General features: G+C 40.2%; 1 protein-coding gene across 5 annotated transcripts in view; it reads right to left on the bottom strand.

The window, feature by feature from the left end:
- Positions 1–3,507: 3,507 nt before the first annotated feature.
- gria4a (glutamate receptor, ionotropic, AMPA 4a) overlaps positions 3,508–21,605 on the bottom strand; it is a 114,609-nt gene continuing 96,511 nt past the window's right edge. Inside the window, exons 15-18 of one of the 5 annotated variants that reach the window (XM_074641858.1) lie at positions 17,503–17,750; positions 13,441–13,555; positions 8,938–9,075; positions 3,508–4,568 (exon numbers count right to left, since the gene is read on the bottom strand). In XM_074641858.1, the coding sequence (XP_074497959.1) occupies positions 4,404–4,568; positions 8,938–9,075; positions 13,441–13,555; positions 17,503–17,750 (666 nt within the window). In that variant the 3' untranslated portion in view covers positions 3,508–4,403. Of the gene's footprint in view, positions 4,569–8,827; positions 9,076–10,846; positions 10,962–13,440; positions 13,556–17,502; positions 17,751–21,605 lie in introns of all 5 variants that reach the window. The other 4 variants (XM_074641857.1, XM_074641860.1, XM_074641859.1 and 1 more) reach the window with 4 other exon arrangements.

The following is a 21,605-nucleotide window of genomic DNA, read 5'->3' as shown; positions in this document are numbered from 1 at the left end:
TTTCGGTTCACCACTTTGGTCCAGATGGAAACATCTCAACAGCTATTAGATGGATTGGCACACAATTTAGTGCAGACATTCATGGTCCCCAGATGACCAATCACACTGACTTTAGTGATCCTCTGACTTTTCCTGTAGTGACATCATCAGGTTGATATTTGTGGTTTTGAATTAATTCTATCACAACAGCTATTGGGTGGAGTGCCATTAAATTTGGCACATTCATGTTTGTACAACCCCTTTGAATGATCTTGACTTTTTGTCTAGCGCCATCATCCGGTCGAAAATTGTATTTGTTCAATACTTTATGACCAAATGCTTTCAAAGCTATTAACAAATTCCCGGTTGTGTCTAAATGGTAAGGGCAGAGATGGCAGTGCCTAAGTACAGCCTCACAGAGCCGCTAGCATGGCTTTAGGCTCTATTATCTTAAATGTTTAGATAATGCAATTCAGGCATTATACCGTGCTGTAGTGTGAAGTACGACTATTAATTTATCATATTTGTAGTGGTTTTACAGTCTACTGTGATACTGCTGTTTGTTGCAAGAGTGTAGGGTTTGACAGTACTTGCGAGACAAACTCTTAAGCCCACTGCCGGTAATGATGAGAGGTGTCCAGAGTTACTGTGTCTTGGTACCTAATAGCATGGTGTGTTTCATGAACTGAGGTTTATAATTGGCAGTGATTTATTTGTCTGTCTCAAGTGATAGATTTCAGATAGCTGCAAGATATTTGTTCTCCAACAAGATGGTATAACAAATGACGAAATTAGTCTGTAACAGAGCTGAGCAACACCTCAATAAATGCACCTGCGGTCATACTTCTGTGTCATTGATTACTCAAGCTTGATATCTGCTAATCTAAATACCTGTTCTGAGTTCAAGAGAAGACGTCAATCCAATATGATGAATAACATCACCTCTACATGATTCGGCTGTAAACAAGGCCCACAGGCCGGTTGCAGGCAGTACAGGAACAGGATCAGTGGATAAATAACCACGCAGAGAGAGCAGGTTCAGCATTGATGTTTTACTAGAAAAAGAAACCAAATGGAAAGACAAGAAATAAAGGAAGAAAGAAACAGTGTTAAAGCCAGAGTGTTGACAGCCCAGCAGTCGGCTTTTTGCTGTCTACGCATGAAATCTTATGTGCTGGAGGTGGCAAAGAAATAAACACAACGGTATCATGTACAGTTTAACCGCCTGGTGTGGTGATAGCTAGATCAGTGTTAATCGTCTCTTCACAAAGGTATCCACTGTAGAAACTTCCACCATTTCTCTCATGCTGGATTGCTGCAGTGCTGCTGCACTGATCCCCTGGGCTGAGAGGAGGTGATTGGAAACTGTTTTATTCTTTTCAGCCATAAAGAGGGTTGTTGTTTGAGATACTTGTGGTCTTAACATATTATTTTCTATTTACGCTTTTGTCTGTTGAGTTTGACGTGAATACATTTAATGCAGGACTGATGAGGTACGTGTGTGAGTTGGAAGTTGGAAGTTTTTCAGTGTTTTTTTTTTAAATGTTAAGAGGTTACGACAACAAAAAGGTATATAATGTTCAGATCAAAGAGCCAGAAGAAACTCAGATTGTCAGTTGGTGTCTCGAGTTCTCTATCCCATTATTTTGCAGTGTGTCGGGGCATAAAACAAAGTCATTTGTCATTGCTGAGATGCATTTTGTACGGAGAGTTCTGTCTTACATTGGGACAGGAGGGGGGTAAACGCAGAAAGGGGGGAAGGGAAAGACAAAACAAGAGGAGGAAGGACGGTTTGAGAGATAGGAGGTCGGGCACAGGACAAACAGTAGAATAAAAAAAACTAAGTGGACAAAGAGGAATTGGGGAGGTGAGCAGGGCAGAAAACACAATATTTCATTCCCACATACAGTATCGCTGTATTATGACACAATCTCTATGTAAGCATCACCACCATGCTAAGTTGTATCACAACAAAAGACGTAAAACTGTGCTGATGTAAATCCATAAAAATATATTTTTATCTTTTCCTAATTGATTTTCAGATTTTAACGCAATGTATAGTTTTCTTTTCCCCAAGGCTGGCAGTAATCGGATGCGCCAAAACAGGCTGCCATATGGTATATAACAGATTTGAAACATTTCATAGGATTGATTGCTCTCGCCAAGCATCGTGGATCCAAACATGTCCCCAAACCCGTGCAAACCCTGCTCAGTTTGAACTTGTGTTGGATAGCTGACTCACATCTGATGAGAAGATAACAAAAAGCACTGAGGCGATATGAAATGAAAAAACAAATGCTACGCTCTCCAAATGTCAGACAGCATTGTTTCCCTACAGTACGGTAATCGCAGTGGCTCATCCTCTCTAGAGGCCTGACTAAATGTGTTCTCATTTGAGCCATTGCAGCCCACCAACAAAAGGTTTTTGGGATAAAAACACTGTTAGACAATGAAAAACAGTGAATAACTACTGGTGAAACAGACAGACAGGCAAAAATAAAAATGGTCCGAACCTCTCACGGTGCTGGAGTGATCACTCTGAGCTGACCCTGTGTATGCAACAATAAGAGTGTACGTGCGTTTCTACTGTACGTGTGTGTCCGTGTGAGTGCCAGATGGACATTCAGTGTTGAGCGGGACACACAGAGACTGTGGCATATTAATATTCTCAAGTTATCAAAAAAACAGCCATATAACAGAATGTATGCCATGGCCTCGGACAATCTGTGATCAATGTTTTCTATAGCTCTCTATAGACGTATAGATATATATTTATTTGTATTATATATAATATGTAGATTTATAAAAAAGATTGGATCTTAATTACAAGTAGTGGCATTTTCTTTTATATTCATTATTGCAATGAATTGTTATCTAAGATGATTAAAAAAGACAGGTGAGTTCTGTTTTGCTACGCAGTTATTTACAACAGTTTTAAAAAGCAAGCTTTCTGATACCTTTCCCCGGCCACTGGAAAAAGACTGAGGATCTCAAATGACAGCCAAACTGCCCATTAGAGTCATTACCTTTAGAGAAATTGAAAATTATACCTATAGTTCAAGTCAAATGAAGCGTACACAGCATAGACCAGTGGTTCTCAACCTTATTACGGCCCTTGAAACAAATGGTTACTCTAGTCACCCCACTGTCGGGAAACATGTAAAGAATGATGAACTTTGATTGGCCTTTTCTATTGCCCGGCTATTTGAATTAATTATTCAAGAGGACATGGAGGCAGAATTAGCTTCCACAATTAAACAGGTTTAAACTTCACATTTATTCCTCCATCATTCATTATTCTATAAGGTCCCAGCATTCAGGTTGAGAAGCACTTTGTTAGGTAGCCATTTGAGATCTGCCCATGTGTTTTATTTTTTCTTTCCATCACTGAATATACAGTTTAAACCTCGCCTTTGCCACTCGGCAAAAAGTAATCATCACTTTGCTATTTAGCATTTCTACTGTCATGATGATGCTGTTGATGAAGGACTTTGTTAATTACTACAGTTTTCTTTTTTTTCTTTTACAAACCCCTGTGAATTCTGTGGCCGAGATCAGCCACACGTGTGTGTTTCGAGGTTACTTCTGTTCTATATTGGCTGATTATCTCGCTGGTTTTGGGGGCGAGAAATCATTCTATATGCGTAGTAAGAAAGCATTTTCATTCAGTTTGAACAGTTCATGGCAAAGTAGCAGGTTTGCACAGTCCGAACGTTCAAAGCTTACAGTTTTCTGGTCTTCTATAAGGGTGAAAGTACCTGGCACTCTTTGCAGCCAAGTTAGGATGGCGATGACCATGATGATGATGATGATGAAAACAATGTTTGTAGTCTTAGTAAGGCGTTGTCAAGGGGTGCGGCTCGTTGGCCAACACTGTCCAACGAAGACAGAGCAGGAAAAGAGTCGTTTGGTTGTCTTTTTTTTTTCTTTACCGTCAGCTGCGATCATCATCTTTATCACTATCATCATCATGATCAATTTTGCGGTCATGTTCACAGCTTATAGTTCATTTCATGTAAGTCTGTGCTGGCTTTCCTGTCAGTTTGTCGATATCAGGATGGTATCCTCCCAGAAAAAAAACAATAAAATGAATGCTGCAGGCAAGTGTGGATAGTCATACGTTGTCCTGTTGTTTTTTCTCCACTGTTCACTCCAGAGTTGTAGTTCACTTATCTCTTGAAAAATAAGTCAATGGCAGCAGGAAAGTGAGATGATGATGTGCAGTGTGTGTTTGTGTATTCAAGTGTGTAAAAATGTATTTGTGTTTGAGTATGTGTAATTATATGGATGTTTGTGTGTGTGTGTGTGTGTGTGTGTGTTATGCATGAAAACGTTAAGTGTGTGATTGCATGTGGGCGTGTGTGTGTCCTTGTCGAAGTCTGTATGTTTGTGTGTCGTTAAGGCACGGCAGGTGTTTTTGGTTTTCAGGGCAGTCCGGAGGAGACCACTGCAAGGCCGGGGTGTCGGAGGGAGGCGTGGCCAGCATGCACGGCTTTGGGGCAGTCTGGCGTCAGGACGCGGCCATTCTCCCCCACACTTCCTGTGATGGACAGACGGGCCTTGTTCCGCATGGCTTCAGAAAAAGACAGCTATATGAGGAGAGGAGGAGGAGAGGACGGAGAGGAGGGTGGAGATGGCAGAGTGGAGGTTTTAGTTTGTAAGAAATCATGTCATCGGCGTAAAAAACTGCAACAACAAGACACCGAAATTTCTATAAAAACACATGCACAAAGAACGCTTACATGCATGTGCCTGTACACACACTAAGCACACGAGTACGCTAACAATTAGAAAGGTCTGAGGGTGCAATCAAACACATAGTTGAGACAATACTGTGTAAGTTTTGCTAATTGTATTCCGGTCTATTTTTTGCTGTTGCATGGCTCACATTATAAGCAAACTAGTACTGAAACAATTAGTCAAATAATCAATTAGTCATTCTCAAATTAATCAACAACAATTTTGATAACTGATTAAACTTTGAAGTAATTTTCCAAGCAAAAAATGCCCAAAAGTTGGTGGTTCCAGCTTCTCAAATGTAATCATTTGGCTTCTTCTATATGCTCTTAAAAGTCACATTGACAGTAAACAATTACTGCCTGGTTAAGAAGTAAGTAACTCATTTACTGCAGAGTTACTGAAGAATTTTAAAGGAATAGTTCACCCAAAAACATTATTACTTGTACATAGTGCTCACCTACCGAAGCTCTCTATGGTCACAGAAAAAGTTTTCTATCAAATAGTGTTAAGGAGAGCAGAGCACCTGGAAAGTGAAAGTACATCAGTGCAAACAGACTTCAACAAAGGCCGAATGAAAAATACCAAATGGCTATAAAACGTCTGAAAAACTTTCTGAAAATTCCTGTGTAGCATTATCCAAGTGTGTTGTATCTATTCATGGGCTCATGGAAATCCAAACAACTATTTTCTCTAAAAAAGCATAGGATAATCTGGAAATGCTTTGTTTAACCTTTTTTGTTCTTTTGTTCGTCCTCCATCGAAGTCTGTTTGCGCTGATATGCTTTTTTCATTTTTGGGAAATCTGCTCTCGTTCGCTTAATTCCAATCAATAGAATTTTTTTTCCTGTTACCATAGAAAGCCTAGGGAAGTGAGTACTTTCTACACTTTATATTGTTTTTGGATGAACTATTCCTTTAAGTTTTGTTTTTTTGAATATAATTCACCAAGTACTGATTGGAAAAGCATTTTCATTTCAATTTTCATCAAAGTTTGAATCATATTTTTAGTTCCTGTTCAAACAAACGTAACTACATAGTACTGCCTGTGACATCATGTGTGAATGCACCCCAAACTACACATTCAACTCTCACTAAAACACAGTGCAAATGCTACAGTGACCATAAAGTAAATGTAAAAGCAGGCAACAATCAACAAACATGTACATAGTAGACGAGAGGATTTGGGTTGTAGACATCTGCATTTCATAGGTGACCATGCAATTCTGGGTTCTGGGTTTCAGTAATCTGAAAAATTCAGGTGAGGATTTGAAAGGATTTGGAAGGTGAGGACTTTGGAAAGACAAAAGGAAAACAGGAAGGAGTGATTTTTTATTCAGGGTGTCAGATTTATAGAGAGGGAGTGACTGACTATACTGCTCAGAGTAGGGCGACACTTCACACAGACAGGCTACTCTGTGATGTTTAACAGTCATATCGTTGACAGCCAAAAAGCTTTATTTTTACGATTGACCGTGCATTTTTTGAGAACATGTGATGAGTTAAATGGGTGTTGCTTGTCCTGCAATTGGGACACTTCTGAAAATGTCTCTGCTCTAACTGAAGTAAGTGGGTTTTCCACAGAAATCATTGGCAATCCAGAGAGTTGTATCTCTGTAAATGATGCCAGGAAAGAAAACATTGGTTTCATCTTTGATTTCTGAAACACAGCAATTTGAATGAATGAAACCTTTATTGCCCCTAGGGGGATGTGTTTTGCAATAAGAGCATAAAAGAATAATGTTCTGCTTATAAACTAATAACTTTTATACAGCTAGACTTATGAAAGCCACTTTTGGATACATTAATTGGAGGACCATATCTGAAAATAAGCATTTTTCATCTTTACTAAGACAGTTTACCCTGCAGCTACAAACAAAAATACATTGCCAAAAACAGATACAAGAGTTTGCCCTACTACTCTTTTAATGAGTGCTGTCATGCTGATGTACAGCTCAATTAAAAACCAAAGAGAAAACATGGAATAGACTACTCTCTTCATTTGAGGTTGGCATGGCAACCTTTGGACAGATTATAGACAGAAATATTTAGTGTACCACATTTAACCGTCTTTATTTTCGCATCCCGTGTATCGATCCTACTCAAGGTGGTCATCAAATATGACCTTATAATGCCTCTGAAAGGTTTGTTAAGCAGATCCTCAAATTGAGGTCCAGTGTTTCCTTTCACTTCAGTTAATTGCTCTTTTACATCAATAAAACATGAGTCGTGTTTTTTACAACAGCATCACTAAGTAGCCGTTCTATATGAAGTGTTTGCTTCATCAATTATTCCTCTGCAGTAACACTAAGTGACTGGGCTGTTTGGAAGTAGGCAAGGCTGGAATAAATCAGAGTGCCTGTTTGGATTGGACCATCTACGACAGGGGTGCACAACTCCAGTTTATGGACGGTACATTAAAAATGTAAGGAAACAGTGACAGCCGACTACTAGCTATACTAGAGATTTTTGTAACCTGGTTTGCCGTTAAAGTGAATTAGATTCACATATATACACTAAATATTAGTAGTATATCCGATTTATTGAATATTTAATATTAATATTTGAAATAAAATATTCATATATCAGGTAATCAATATAAAACCACTGCTACTATTTTGATTAGCTCCTACAATTCAAGATTAGTAAATAGTTTTTTTTTCCCCCATAAGGGATTGACTAATAATTATAGCATTATAAACAGGAATCAGGGATTTATAATTAATACCACTCAATCAACTGATGGCTGCAGGTTGACTATTATCTATGGATAAACCAATTAAAAACCGCTGCTGATCAAAAAACAAATCACCCTGCTATTTAATTTATTCTCTTTATAACTCAAACTTCTTTAATTATACATGTTACCTGAATGTGATGAGATTAAATCACTTTTTCAAAGGAATGTGAGAAACTTTGCTTAAGCTATCAAAAGTGTGCTCTAAATTGGTTTGATTTGGCACAGCGTGAGCTGGCTTTAAAAGGCTTTTAACAAACAAGGCATTTGATGTACACTCATGTCATTCTGACATTGCAGAGGTGTTACTATTCTAGTTATGAAAATTATGGCAGACATTCACTGACATAAAAACAAGTTAATAGTGTTTTTTATATATATATAATCCTGAGATATCTATCACATTATGACTGAAAAGTTTTAGTCAGACCCAAATTAGTAATAATTGGTGTCTACAGCTAATTAATTTGTAGCTTGAAGCATTCACAGATTTTTAATGAGGAACATCACAGTAACAAACTTGCTCTCAGGGTAGTGAAGTGCCAATGTAGACTATTACAACCTTAAAATAGTTAAGCCTAGATGGAATTGAAATATTACAGATCTTGGCACATGAGTTTCAGGTATTAGTATTAATAAACTTGAAACTTTTATAATGTCAGGTATTTTTTTCTGCAAAAATGCTTAACCTTACTTAATGTAGTTTCATCTGTTTCAACTGTGAGGATTTGCTGCTTTTCTTTGACTTTGACACTGAATATATTTGGGTTTTGACTGTTGGTTGGACAAAACAAGCAGTAATTAACTGAGTAAGTAATTGCTACATACATTTTCAGCCCTATATAGTATATAAAACTGAATTTAATACAGCGCTAGCCCCTCAGAATGGAGTTGTGCATCCCTGCCCCGTCATTATTTTGTTAACTATTAGCTAAAATTACAATGCAGGTGCCTAATCAAGTCATGAGCCAAGAGCATCACCATCAATGTCATCATCATCATCACCATCATCATCATCATCATCTGCAGCCAAAGACGATGGAACCAAATCTGTAGTCACATAAATATAACCCCAATCTAGCCAGGGGTGAAATGCTAAAGAATTAAAAAATAATAATAACTTTAACAAAACAAATTTAAAACCCAAAAATCTAAGAAAAATATCAGGCCAATAAATAAAAAAAACAGCCAAAACATAAAAAAGCTACTTTGGTTCCACAATGCTTGACCACATCCTCATCACCACATGAAGAACAACACGGTTGCGTGGGGCTGCTGCGTCAGCCTCTACATTGACAATACAATAATCTACAGCACCACCACCATGATCAACACCACCAGTACCCCATCTATATGGGAGCCTCTAAATCCTACCCCTATATCTTGACCCCCTCGGAGCCGTACACGTTGTACCCCTCCCTATAAGTGGCTAGATTCTGGGTGCTGGGGGAGGGGCTGGGGCAGTGGGGGGGGCTAAGGTCCACCTTCATGCGCTTGGCTTCAGCCCGTGACTTGTAGCAGAACTCGACCAGGGCCACCAGCATGGCCAGGCCAAGGCCGCCCACAAGGATGTAGAAGACCCCCGCCACGTTGGACAGGCTCAGAGCCTGGGACGACTTGTCCTGGAGAGAAGGAGTGGGAGGAGGTGTGGAGAAGAGTGGGGGGACGAGTGGAAGGAAGAGTGGAGATAAAGGAGGCAGCAGAAGGGTGGAGTTAAAGGAGAAGGGGTTGACGGGAAAGGAAAAAAAAAAGAAGGGAAAAGGTGAAAAATGAAAAATGGATAGAAGGAGCAGGATAGGATGATGGTGGTGGATGAAGTTTACGTAGGTGCATGAAAAAGAAGACGTGTGATTAAGGAGAGGAGAAAGGCAGGTGGAATAAGAGGTGGAGGAACAATTTGAGAGACAGAAGAAGAGGAGGATAACGGGAGTCGGTAAGTGAAGGAGGAGTAGGGGATGAGGAAGAGTATGGGAAAAGAGGTGGGAAAAAGCACAGAGACAATAGGTACAGTCGGTTAGACACAAAAATGTAGATTGTCATAGAAAAAAAAAATCATTTAGTGACATTTAGTGTTGCAAATGTACTATTGTATGCTAGTAAAATTACGTGTTAATTATTAATTGTCATACAATTACATTCTACTTCTACAAATGCAATTAGTACTACTATCACCACAACAGCTACTACATACAGTACTACACATCTGTAACAGTCAATACAACTACAGAAACATACTACATTTCTACAACTGTAACATAGCAACATGATATCAAAGCAGCTTAAATCAACATCTAATTTTACGTCAAAAAGAGCAGGCTTTAATCTGAGCGGTGATGACATTTCACTGTAGTCAATGGAAGTTAAAGGCTCCAGGAGTCTAAACATCTGCAGTGGAGCAGCTCCTGTATTGTATGCACTGTACTGTAAAAGTCTTCCTGTCTTACGCTTTATTTCACAGGTCCATAATTTTCTACTAATTTTGTAGGAAACTTCCTCAAAAGAATAATTTGGTTCTCAATATGAGGAAAATGGAGTTCAGCAGTTAATTTAGTTAACATTGACTCGGTTGTGTTGAGCTTATATACAGTTGTTAATTCCCAGAGGAAAGAACTGCTCCACTTAAAACCATGTAATTATTAATTCAGTATTGATTTATTATTGAAAACTATGTTCTCCACATACATGTTAAATATATAATGCTTGTCTGTTGACAAAATCCACATGAAAGTGCAGCTGACCTGCTGTGCACTGAAGTCTTTAGTAATTTGTTTGCATTGGCATTAGTATACAAATTGCTCTTTATATGACCAAGGCTATAATCAGCACCAAATAAAAGCTCTTCCACAAAACTACAAGGGATATTATTTTAAAAAGTATAGACCTGTAAAATGAAGGGTTACCATGCACTCCAAGTTATGGAAATAAATAGAGAGCTTTGTCCTGATAAAATCTTACACATGAAGGCAAAACTAACAAGTTAATAATGCTGAAGCTAAAGAAACAGTAGTATTCTCATCTGGAGTTTCAGGCTACCGAAAAGTGTATGAGATTAAAACAAAAAACATGAGTGAAAATTGGCTGTATTTCTGATGCTAACTGTAATGAAGATGGGATAGCCACAGATTGCCACAGAAACTGAACAAGAATTTGAGTTAATCTGATGCATATTTAGGTAAATGTGGTCCAGCATCAATAGAATAGAGGTAGGAAAAGTGCTGTAGGAAATCACTAAATGGACAGTTTAGTCTACAGTGGGGCACATTCAAGATATGTTTCAGGCTAATTGAGAATATTGACTATTGCTAAAACAGTAGTTGCAGTAATCTGGAGCGTATTCAGGATGAGAGTTTCAGGCTATAGCGTTCTTAGGGGCCGCAGCAGCGTGAGACTGACCTTACTTCCAGAGTCCTTGGGTCCACACTCTCCCTTGTCATACCACCATTTGTTTTTCAGTTTGTCTAAGACGCCTGCTTCGCTCAGTTTCAAAACTGCAAGGTTTACCGGGGTTCTTCGCGTGTAAAAATAACATAAATAACATCATAGGTCATGTTATTTTATGTTATTAGGGTATTTCACATTTACATTGCACAGCTCAGTTACACAGAAAACAGTACTTTTGTTCACATCAAGTGACCTAGAGTGGATCCCACTGAGTACATGTGTGTATGCTCGTTGTGGAGGGGCTGGGGGGAGCTTGGAGCTAAGGCGAGCTACAGACATATGAGTGGGACCCACCTTTGTCACTTCAGGTAACACACCCATGCTGCCCCAGCTGATCCTACTCTGAGCCAGAGGCAAGTACTGTTAAGCCAGGACTATTGGCGTGAGGCTAGCACTGCTACAACTGGGAGAGAGAGAGCTACAGTGAGACAGGTTTGAATGAGGATTTCCTGAACTCTACAGACTTTGAAGGCCAGGGGGAACTCCTAACTTGTTACAGGTATGATCTTTACTTGTTGGACTTAGATCGCACTTCGCTTCCCCATTCATGGTAAGCAGAGGTCGCATCCTGACTTGGGTAATCCTCTGACTTTTCATCTAGTGCCACCAGCAGGTCAATGTTTACACTTATCCAGTAAAATATCTCAACATCTACTAAATGAACTGGCACAAAATGTATGTATGTAAAAATGTATATTTACTCTAGTGCCACCATATGATTGACATTTCTGGTTTTGAATGAAATATCTAAATTCTGCTGCTCTTGAAGACATCCCCAAACCACTGATGCATTGTTTTCCTCTGTATTGATCAACCCGATCTCATGGGAAGGCGTATAAATAGCACAACATTACAAGGACGTTCCTCTTGTCATTTGTACACCACCCAACAAAACAACGGCAACGTCTGCAGTTAGGCAACAACACCACTTAGTTAGGTTTAGGAAAGGCATTGTGATTGGCCTTAAAAAACGTACGTAAACTAAGTAAAATACATACGGAAACAATGTAACATAAGTATGAAAATACGTCACAAACTTCACTAAAAACACCGGTCTGGAACACTGGTCTCCTGGTTGAAAGGCCTGTGTTTGTTGGACCCATCTATCTCCTCAAATTATCATGTCATTTATACGCCTTTTGTGCGACCAGGCTGATATTGGTAGTAGGAAATGCTGAATTGATTTATTTTACAGTTATTCTGCCAGTAGCTTGATGTGACATCAGCTGGTTTAGCTTTTGTGGTTTGAGCTCTGAAAACATGGCCATTTGTTTAGTGTTGTAGTGTTTTTTTTACCTCTTTTATAGCCACTGGTAGATTTCAATATATTTTCTTTTTAAGTTTATTTTTGGGGCGTTTTCGACTATATTCGAAAGATGACACAATGGGCTCAATGGACTGGCTTTACCTGTCAGTTTAGGGATTTGCTTTAATCCAAACAAGACAGCTATATATGTGATTCTATAATGTGACTATTATTGTGTAAAAACACGAGAGGTAGGATTTGAACAAGTAAATCAAATTACAACTCTGCTAAGACGTGCAGAAAATAACAAGAATCATTTCATGCATGACCTAAAAGTAACAAGAATAGCACACTAGAGAAAACTGAACAGAAAAAAAGACTCTAAATAGAATTGTTGAAATCTGACAAACGAACAAGAGATGAAACTTTATCCTGTAATTGCATTGTGCAGCTATCAATTATTCATCGTCCCCTCTGCCTCAAGTCAACCTGAGCCTGAAAGAATCCGAGAGCTGCCATTACACTTGGGTCTCGTTTTTCCATTAAACGTTTTAAAACCCGTTTCATCTGCCGTGTACTCGACCAACAGATTCTCAGTTGAAGGGGTGATAAGGTTCAGTTTGGTGTCTCATGTCTTTCTTGCAATTTGACTCAAGTCTCTCTTCTCTCCCCAGAGCTGCCACTAGGGGGCGAATATTCCTGTCTTGACAGTAATTGCTCTCTTTATCTTTCCACCTTCACACTCTGTCCTTTCAGAGGGGCATTACCAGATCGGTGCCAAGCACGTTTGTAAATGGTTATTATCGTCATGACATGTGCTTGATTTATCTTGGCAGGCACTCACCCGCAAAGGGGACACATTTCCCTGCATGATATTGAAACTATTTTTTTTTCCAAATGATTTAACATGAAATAATATAATATATTATTATAGAAAAATTGGTTCTCTTTTAGGTCAGCCAATTAATTTCTTTCAAAAATGCCTTTTTTTTAAGGTGTTTTTTCTTTTTCTGTAACTCAACAAGCTCAAGTGTTGTACCTTTGTCACTGGGTCTGAACCTTTCATATGAAAAAGGCACACACCGCTGACAGCAGATGCAACATTGTGCCTATTTTTGAAGCTGCAGGGTGTCCCAGGAGTTTTTAGGGTGTCACTTTTGCCCTCCCTCTTTGCTGCTTTACTCATCGCCAGGGCAGATGCATGCGTTACACTCCAGGGACAGGGGCCGTCGCGGGCTGCCTAGCCGGTGATCGGCCCCTGTCCCCCTAGTGGTGGGGTGGTCAGACAGAGAGGGCTAACCTTGGAATCCCCTCCCCCGCTGCCACATTCTCCTTTGTCATACCACCACTTGTTTTTCAATTTGTCCAACAGGCCCTGCTCGTTGAGCTTTAGCACGGCCAGGTTGACCGCATTTCTTTAAGTAAAAAAGGAGGGACAGATAAGATAGTTTGGTCAGAGGATGGAGGGACAGACAGACATGATGGACGTGGACCACAGCCAGGAGGAAGACGGGGAGGAGAGGGGGGAGAAATCAGAGGGGTTGAAGGGACAAAGGTGGGTTAGTGGGGAAGGATGCACCCCAGACAACGCTCTCTCTTACTCTTTCTCTTTGACTTTCTTTCTACTTCAGATACTTTCTTTAAAATGTTTTTTTCTGTTTTTTTATAAAAAACGTTACTGCATCGCTCTGCTGCACTAACACAGGATGCTCCACAGTGAGAGTCAGATTGCTGGTATAAAGCGTGTTAACCAGGTCTCTGCAGCCTGCTGATGGTGCTCTTGTACCCTCCTGGTACTCTCCTGCCTTCCTGCTACTCTGTGTGTGTGTGTGTTTGGCTCCAGTTTCCTATAGCACCCCTGAAGGGATTGACCTCCAAACAAAATTCAGGGACACAGGGCTAAATATCAGGCATTCACGTGGTGTGTATATTCAGCTAAGCTCTTTATATCAGGCATGTTTATAAAGAGAAACTCTCCACTTCTCTTAGCAACTCATTATTTTAGAAAATCATTAAAATGTGCCAATATTTGAAACCCACTTGATAAGTAAATCAGTTATCTTTGGTTTTGAAAACAGTTATGATCATTGCCTTGCAGTGCAGTTGAATGCAATGATAAAAAAATAAAAAAATAAAAGGTTTTTAAAGTTGTGGAAAACATTCAACACTTAAGAGACAGCTTCTGAACAAAAAGGAAGAGATCCTTTTCATGATTTTCTTTTAGTTTGATCATTTGACAACAACGCATTTCTTGTGAATGCTGAGCAGCCCACTCTTAGATCTCAGATGTTCTCACCGACACTTCAGTGCATCACCCAGAAAACTTCAAAGAATCCATTATTTCAACTGCATTACCATGCAATAACATAATGACAAAATGGATTACATATATTGAGAATGTTTCAAATCTCTCCAAGTTGATTATATTGGTACTGAACTGATATGAACTGTAACCAGTAGCTGCTTGGGATATAATATGCATTCAAGCTTTATAATTTAGAATGTATTATAGATCCAAGACCAAACTGACAGAAGGGCGAGACTCGAGGGTGAGAAAAAGTTGCAATTACAAATATGTCTGCTACTTCAGCACCACGTACAGCACCGGGGGTTTATCAATAGACAGCACAGTTAGGCTGCTGATATTTCAGAGTCATGGTCGGGGCCATGTATTCTAACTTGCATAAACCTCAGTCAGACAAAGGATCTATGAGTCAGGCAGACTAGACTAACAACTAAACAACCCCTGCACTCTCTGCTACTAGGCGATGGAGAGGGGGGATGGCAGGTTTACCAGTGGGATGCATTTTGGTCATTTTGCTAACAAAGGGGATGACATTCCCCCCATCATATCCTACTAAAGTATATGTAACATTATATCATATTTAGCTGAAACACGCGAAAACAATGGCCTAAATAGACAGACAATCCAACAGCAGTTTTATAAGACAAGCAGCTGTTTTAATTTGCCGCCGATTGCCTCCATATGTGGCCTGCTCCCTTACTGTGATGTCCGGAAGAGTGTCTACAAAACACGGCTGCAGGGGCTGAATTATTTTAGTCAACTTATTTCCTGCATGACCTTTATAAATTAATTTTGTCCCGTTTCTCCTGCTTTGGTACATCTCTGCTTTTTACAGTTATACACCTGTAAAGGACTTCCCTGTTGGTCTTTTCGCCTGCTACCACCCACTGCTGTCCACTCTTTTGTTTGTGAGATGCTGTAATCAGCCGGGAAAATCTCTACAAAAAGGTCACTGCACTTGTTAGACGTCCCCTTTGTCTATACACCTGACTATCTGGATGTCCTATCTCATCTCAGTGTGTGTTGGTATACTGCAGGTATAGAGCTGGCTTGTGACTGAAAGGTCGTCACTTCAGGACAAATTAGGAACGTAGGAGTAAAACCCTCTGAAGGTTTAGCTCTCTGAGTGAAGATAGTCAAGAGATTCAGAGAGTGTTCTCTGGGGTGATCTAATCTACAAGCCATAACTAATCTCATCAGCGTATAAGAGGTATGGATGAAAACAGTTCAAACATTTTTTTTTGTCAGTCATGATCATAACATATCAGTAATCATATCAAAAGCAGCTATACTTCAGAGAGCATATTCCTAACATTTTAATCATCAGGGCATTCATTCTCCTCATCAACATCATCAAATCAAATTAGCGCTGTGATTAGTGCACCAAGAGGAGAGGCAGGCTCATCTGACCTGCACGCTTTCCCGCCACACGTGTGCACCTGGTAGATCGGGTTTTCCGCTGATTGAGAGAGAAGCCAGAGACAACCGTGGATAGTCCCAGAAATGTGTTCTGGAGGGGGGCTTAAAAAAAGGGACCTATCCACCCGCTGTCTGTCACTTTTCCCTCATAAACGGAAAAACCTTTTGTGTAGATAACATGGGATAAACTCCAGTGACTAGGGATTCGTGGGACTTGTTTGCCACACACACAGGGGAAAGTTATAGGACAGGATTGTGAGGCTGGTGTGCTGTTTGTGTTTTGCCTTTCATGAGGAAATGCTGACAGAGAGAGGGAGATGGAGGTAGGGAAGAGAGAGCAAGCGGTCCGACGTTGCTGAATTTAGTCAATTATTTTCCCTCAGCAGTCACTTGTAACATTGTGAAGACAAAGTCTCACTACGCTGCTGTCACAGTCACCTGAAAAATGAATTATTTGTGTTGATAGAATACCTCAGTGAAAACCACTGGGACTGTTACTGTAGGCTTGAGTTAACAAGCTAGATAAACAAGTGTCTGCTGAGGGAAAAACAAAAGGACCAACTTTAGGACTTAAACTCAAGTCACTTTCTCAGTCATTTCCTCCAGCTTATACTCTCTTTATTAACATTTACACATATTGATGTGCATTCTTTAAAATAAATTGATTACTCCTTGATATGGGTTTAATTTGGTTGTCCAATTACCATTAATACGTTTCAAATTTGTGTAGAATTGAAGGACTATTTTCTTGTCTCTCATTTGTATTTTTGACGTGGGATCCTGCATTATGTTTAGTTTCTAGTCCCCCCATTGGCCAAGCCCCTCTACTTCTTGTTTCTCACTTTCTGGTCTCCTGTTCGTCTATAAATTCCCCCTCGTGGCTCTGGAATCAGCGGCAGCAGTCTGAGGTTCTGCACCCTCCTCGCGGCCATATTCAGTTCATAAATCTCTCCTATAATAATCATAACCATCATCATCATCATTATCATCACCATCACGACTACCGTCTCTGAGGATGAAAGGAACAAAGAGACGAGACGACAGACAAATGGACAAAGTTACCTGTGAGGTGGCCCTGTGGAGAAACAGAGTGGTTAAAAAGAAGAAAGAAAGAAGGGATGTAAGCATAAAGGGACGGACGAATGACAGCGACAGAGGACACAGAAATGGAGCTAACAGGCCCTGAATTAAGGTGGTGAAAAAAGAGGTGGTAGAAAAGAGTGAGGAAAAGCACGGACGGACAGAAAAACAAAATTTAAAGAAGATGCCAGAATGAGAAAGAAATCAAGGAGTTAAGTGACCAAGAGATGATGAAACACACAATCTGCATATTCAACATACTCATCTGTATCGCTGCTGCTGGGTGAAAACCTCTAACTGCTTCTTTGCTTTTTGGAGTTTATAATAATAATAAATACATCAATTGTACTGGTGCCATTTTTGCGGTTAATTTAGTACTTGTGAGAAACACTCAATATCCAAATCAATTCTTAATTTTTGTGGGTGATTTTCACCTGACAGCAGTGACAGGTTAGTCTAGGTATAGTATAAAAGGCACAGCAGGGTAGGTGGAATATCGCAGCAATAGGACAGTATCAGCTTTGTTACTGCCTCCTATTGTTACACTATTCCACCCACCTTAACTGTGAGCCTTTCGGTGTAGCAATCCCATATCCTTTGGAGTCCAGGTTGCCTCCGACTTTCATGGTGTCACAGGGCTTGCGCTGCTCCGTGTATTCGTTCATGGTGGACTCCAGGAGGAAAGCGTACTTCCCCTTGGACTTGCGGACCCTCGCCACGCCCTCCATCGTGGTTTTGGTGAAGACAGTCGGTTCGGCAGACTTCATATACGACCACATCTTCTCGTATACGGCTATTTTGGACCTCTGGGGTGGAGAGGAGAGAGCAGATGTTAATTAGGAATGTATGGGCATCGTTTTGCAGAACATACAACGCCAGATTTTCTCACAGATGATGGTTTTCATAGTCCAGTGAAGAGAAGACTAGGCCAGACTGCTTACAAATGATTTCATTTGAGGAAAAGAGATGACAGATTGAGAGAAAGGATAGCCATGATAGTCCTATATTGCCAATGTTTTTCACAGGTGTAGATGAGGAAGAACATCGTGGATGGGTAAGGTCTCAGAACACAGTAACATTTTAGGCTATTTGTGCAATTGCGACTGAACCTCAGTAGCAGTTTCAAGTGACCCTGTGAAACAGGATTCAGTTTGACAAAACTGTCACCGCTGTAGCTCATTATGGTTGAACTTTCTGCTGTTGAACTGTATGTTTAACCCTTGAAATAAAAAGCTTGGGGATATTCTATATTCATACTGTCTTCCAATCCCATGAAAATATAAAAATCAACAATGGATTAATCCTACTAATAAGCCTGTGTAGCCAAGTAGCTCTGTTATTCCTCTGTGCCATAGAGCTCCATCCAATTAAAAACACATCAGTGAGCCACACTGTTGCATTAGGTGTCATGTTCCTTCACCACCATGAACCAACATGAACAAATTGTAGTTTATTTTGAGCCAACCCCACATACACTGCGCTGTAGCTGTAAATACTCAATAGTCAAATGTGTATTAATCCGCCACTGAAAATAGTCCCCAACAAATTGACTATTTACTAGGGCTGTCAAAGTTAACGCAAAATCGTTTTAAAGTATTAACGCAATCGGTCTTTCGGAGGTTGTAGCGGGCTCAGTTTTAAAGCTAGAGTGAAGATACTGGCATCATATGAAACTAAAAAACCTAATTCAGTGGTACCAACCATGTCAGACTAGCTTGTCGCCAAGGAGGTTAAATAACGTTCCAAACTTATGCTAAATTTTGGTGAGGAAAAATTGGCATGGCCATTTTCAAAGGGGTCCCTTGACCTCTGACCTCAAGATATGTGAATGAAAACGGGTTCTATGGGTACCCACGAGTCTCCCCTTTACAGACATGACCACTTTATGATAATCACATGCAGTTTTGGGCAAGTCATAGTCAAGTCAGCACACTGACACACTGACAGCTGTTGTTGCCTGTTGGGCTGCAGTTTGACATGTTACGATCTGAGCATATTTTTTATGCTAAATGCAGTACCTGTGAAGGTTTCTGGACAATATTTGTCATTGTTTTGTATTGTTAATTGATTTCCAATAATACATATATACATACATTTACATAAAGAAAACATATGTGTCCACTCCATTTTGATAAGAGTGTTAAAATCTTGACAAATCTCCCTTTAAGGTACATTTTGAACAGATTAAATTTTTTTTTGATTAATTTGCAATTAATCCTGATAAATCATGGACAATCATTCGATTAATCGTGATTAAATATTGTAATCAAGTGACAGCCCTGCTATTTACTACTGATTAAATACGATTTGCTAAAAACTACGGTTGTTTTAAAGGCTGTGTGTCTTCAGTAGGGATGAGTTGGCTTGGATCTGAGAGCCACGGACCGGGTTGGGAAACTCAAAAGTACTAAAAAACACACTAACGCATTGTGGGCTTTTCAGGGGATTTGTCGACCCTAAGAAAAATACAGAACAACGCCAGCCTCATCATTTAAGAATGCTGTAGTGTATTATTGTTAACACATCCATACTCTGTGTTTACTTCTGGGTGTCCATTCACATCTCGCTGCTGTGCAGTGTTAGCAGCTTCTCTCACCACAGATTTGATTATTCAAATCTACACGCCACGCTTACTGAGACAAACAGCATGAATCTGATGAGTGAAAACAATGCTTCTCATTATGGTAACACAATGACACTCAATGCTGTTTATTGATTAGTCACAAGTACCTTTTCCATGCTTCTACTAAAGAAACAACAGAACAGCTCCGAGATTGAACTCGCACAAAGTGTATGATTATTTTATATGCCTTTACTGCATTTCATTTATTGCTCCAGTTTCTTATGATGTGGAGCAGCTCAAGCTGATTTTCGCTCTTATAGTCCTTGAATAAAATTACACTGCTGATGGAGGGCTCTGTCTTCCATCTTCCATTTGGATCCTCTGGCACATAATGACATTTATAACCACATTTAAAATGTAACACTCCATCTCCCTCGACAAGTCAAGCATCAGTCTTAACTTTAAATGAGTTTATGACTGGAATAGCGGCATACTGATCTGGTTGTACCGCTAGTCAGAGGACATCTGTATGGTACGATGCAGTAGATTGTATTATATTGTGTATATACCATGCATATGTGCAGTTCTGTGCACCCGTCTATATGTGTATGTGTGAATTTATGTGTTCTCATGTTCACTCAAGAGTGAAAATAACAAGCAGAGGAGTCAAACTGTCATCTTCCACAAGAAGCATCCTGCTTCTTTCTTCTCTTTCTCTCCTGGTGATTAAGTGTTATTCTGTCGCTCTGCAAGCGACAAGCTACGGCCTCAGCCACCGAAACCGGCGCCCGGGGGATGGTGTGTGCGTGTGTGTGAGTGTGTTACTAGTGCGTGACGGACACCTATCCCATAATAATGTCACTGACATCTATGAGGACCAGCAGGCCCCTCTTCTCTCCATCTCTCCAATCTTTCTCTTCTTATTTTCTAACTGTCTACCGTCGTAGAAAAAAAACAAAAAAACTTCTCACCATCCCCTCCTTTTTACACCTTCAGCCCTTCTATCATCGTCATCCCTCAAGTTTGATCCATCCATCCATCTTTCACTTATTTTTCTATCCTCTCCATCTGGCCGCAAAAATATGTATATGCGCTTGTGTGTGTGTTGCTTGTGTGTCGGAGAGAGTGAGACTGAGAGAGGGGGAGACAGTGATGATGATGACTGTGCACGTATAAAACAGCGTCTGGCCTCGGAGGGATGGATGTGTGACAATGCGGTGTGACTCTTTCCAGATTCTTTAACAATGAGTGAGGCTGAAGGAGGAAATGGATGCTGCAAGTCACCTTCAGGCATCCACACTACTTTTAAATATACATTTAACACACACACACACACACACACACAAATCTGCTTGGCGGGAAATTGCCGCACGCACTCATATGCACATCTACACGCATACATATGTGGCTGAATATGCATACATACGTGCATACGTACACACACATACACACATGGAGAGATAATTAATGGCGGTGGCGAATCCCCCTCAGCTGTGGGAGAGTAAATTGCTTTTTCACCCTCCACAGATTTCAGCCCGCTCGTTATGTTGATGATGCCAGAGCCGCTCACAGAAGCACAAACTGTCTGCTACAACCTCCCCCTCCCTCTTCCACATCCCCAAATACACACCCTACTGCACACATCTTTACAAAGCATAGCTGTAAATTGGTATAAATGCACACACACACACACAATGCACAAACAATTCTGAGTATTCCTACAGAGCATGACTACGTGACAGAGCGGATTTGTTTTTGTACATGTGGTGACTCTGGTGTTTTGCCCGTGTCTGCAGAAAAAAAAAATCTGTTTTCATCAGCATTGTGTAGATGTGTGTCTATGTGTTTATGAGTGCTTATGTAATTGCTATCCACATGGGTGAATAGGTCAATGGGTGAAGCCACCACAGGTCTCCTCTGGGCCGCTTCACTTCACTCCACTCCGCTCTAATTTCCTGCTCACTATTTTAACAGCTGGAGTATATTCTGTTCCAGCTCTGTCCACCTCTACTTCACTGCTCTTTACTGTTCATTATTAAGATTAAATTATCATTGCTTTATCTGACAGAGTAGGGAAGTGATTCCATACAATGGAGGT

The sequence above is a fragment of the Sebastes fasciatus genome, chromosome 7 (assembly GCF_043250625.1).
Source record: "Sebastes fasciatus isolate fSebFas1 chromosome 7, fSebFas1.pri, whole genome shotgun sequence".
Taxonomy (NCBI): domain Eukaryota; kingdom Metazoa; phylum Chordata; class Actinopteri; order Perciformes; family Sebastidae; genus Sebastes; species Sebastes fasciatus.
Note: the sequence above shows the minus strand (reverse complement) of the source record. Positions and strands in the feature narration are given on the sequence as shown.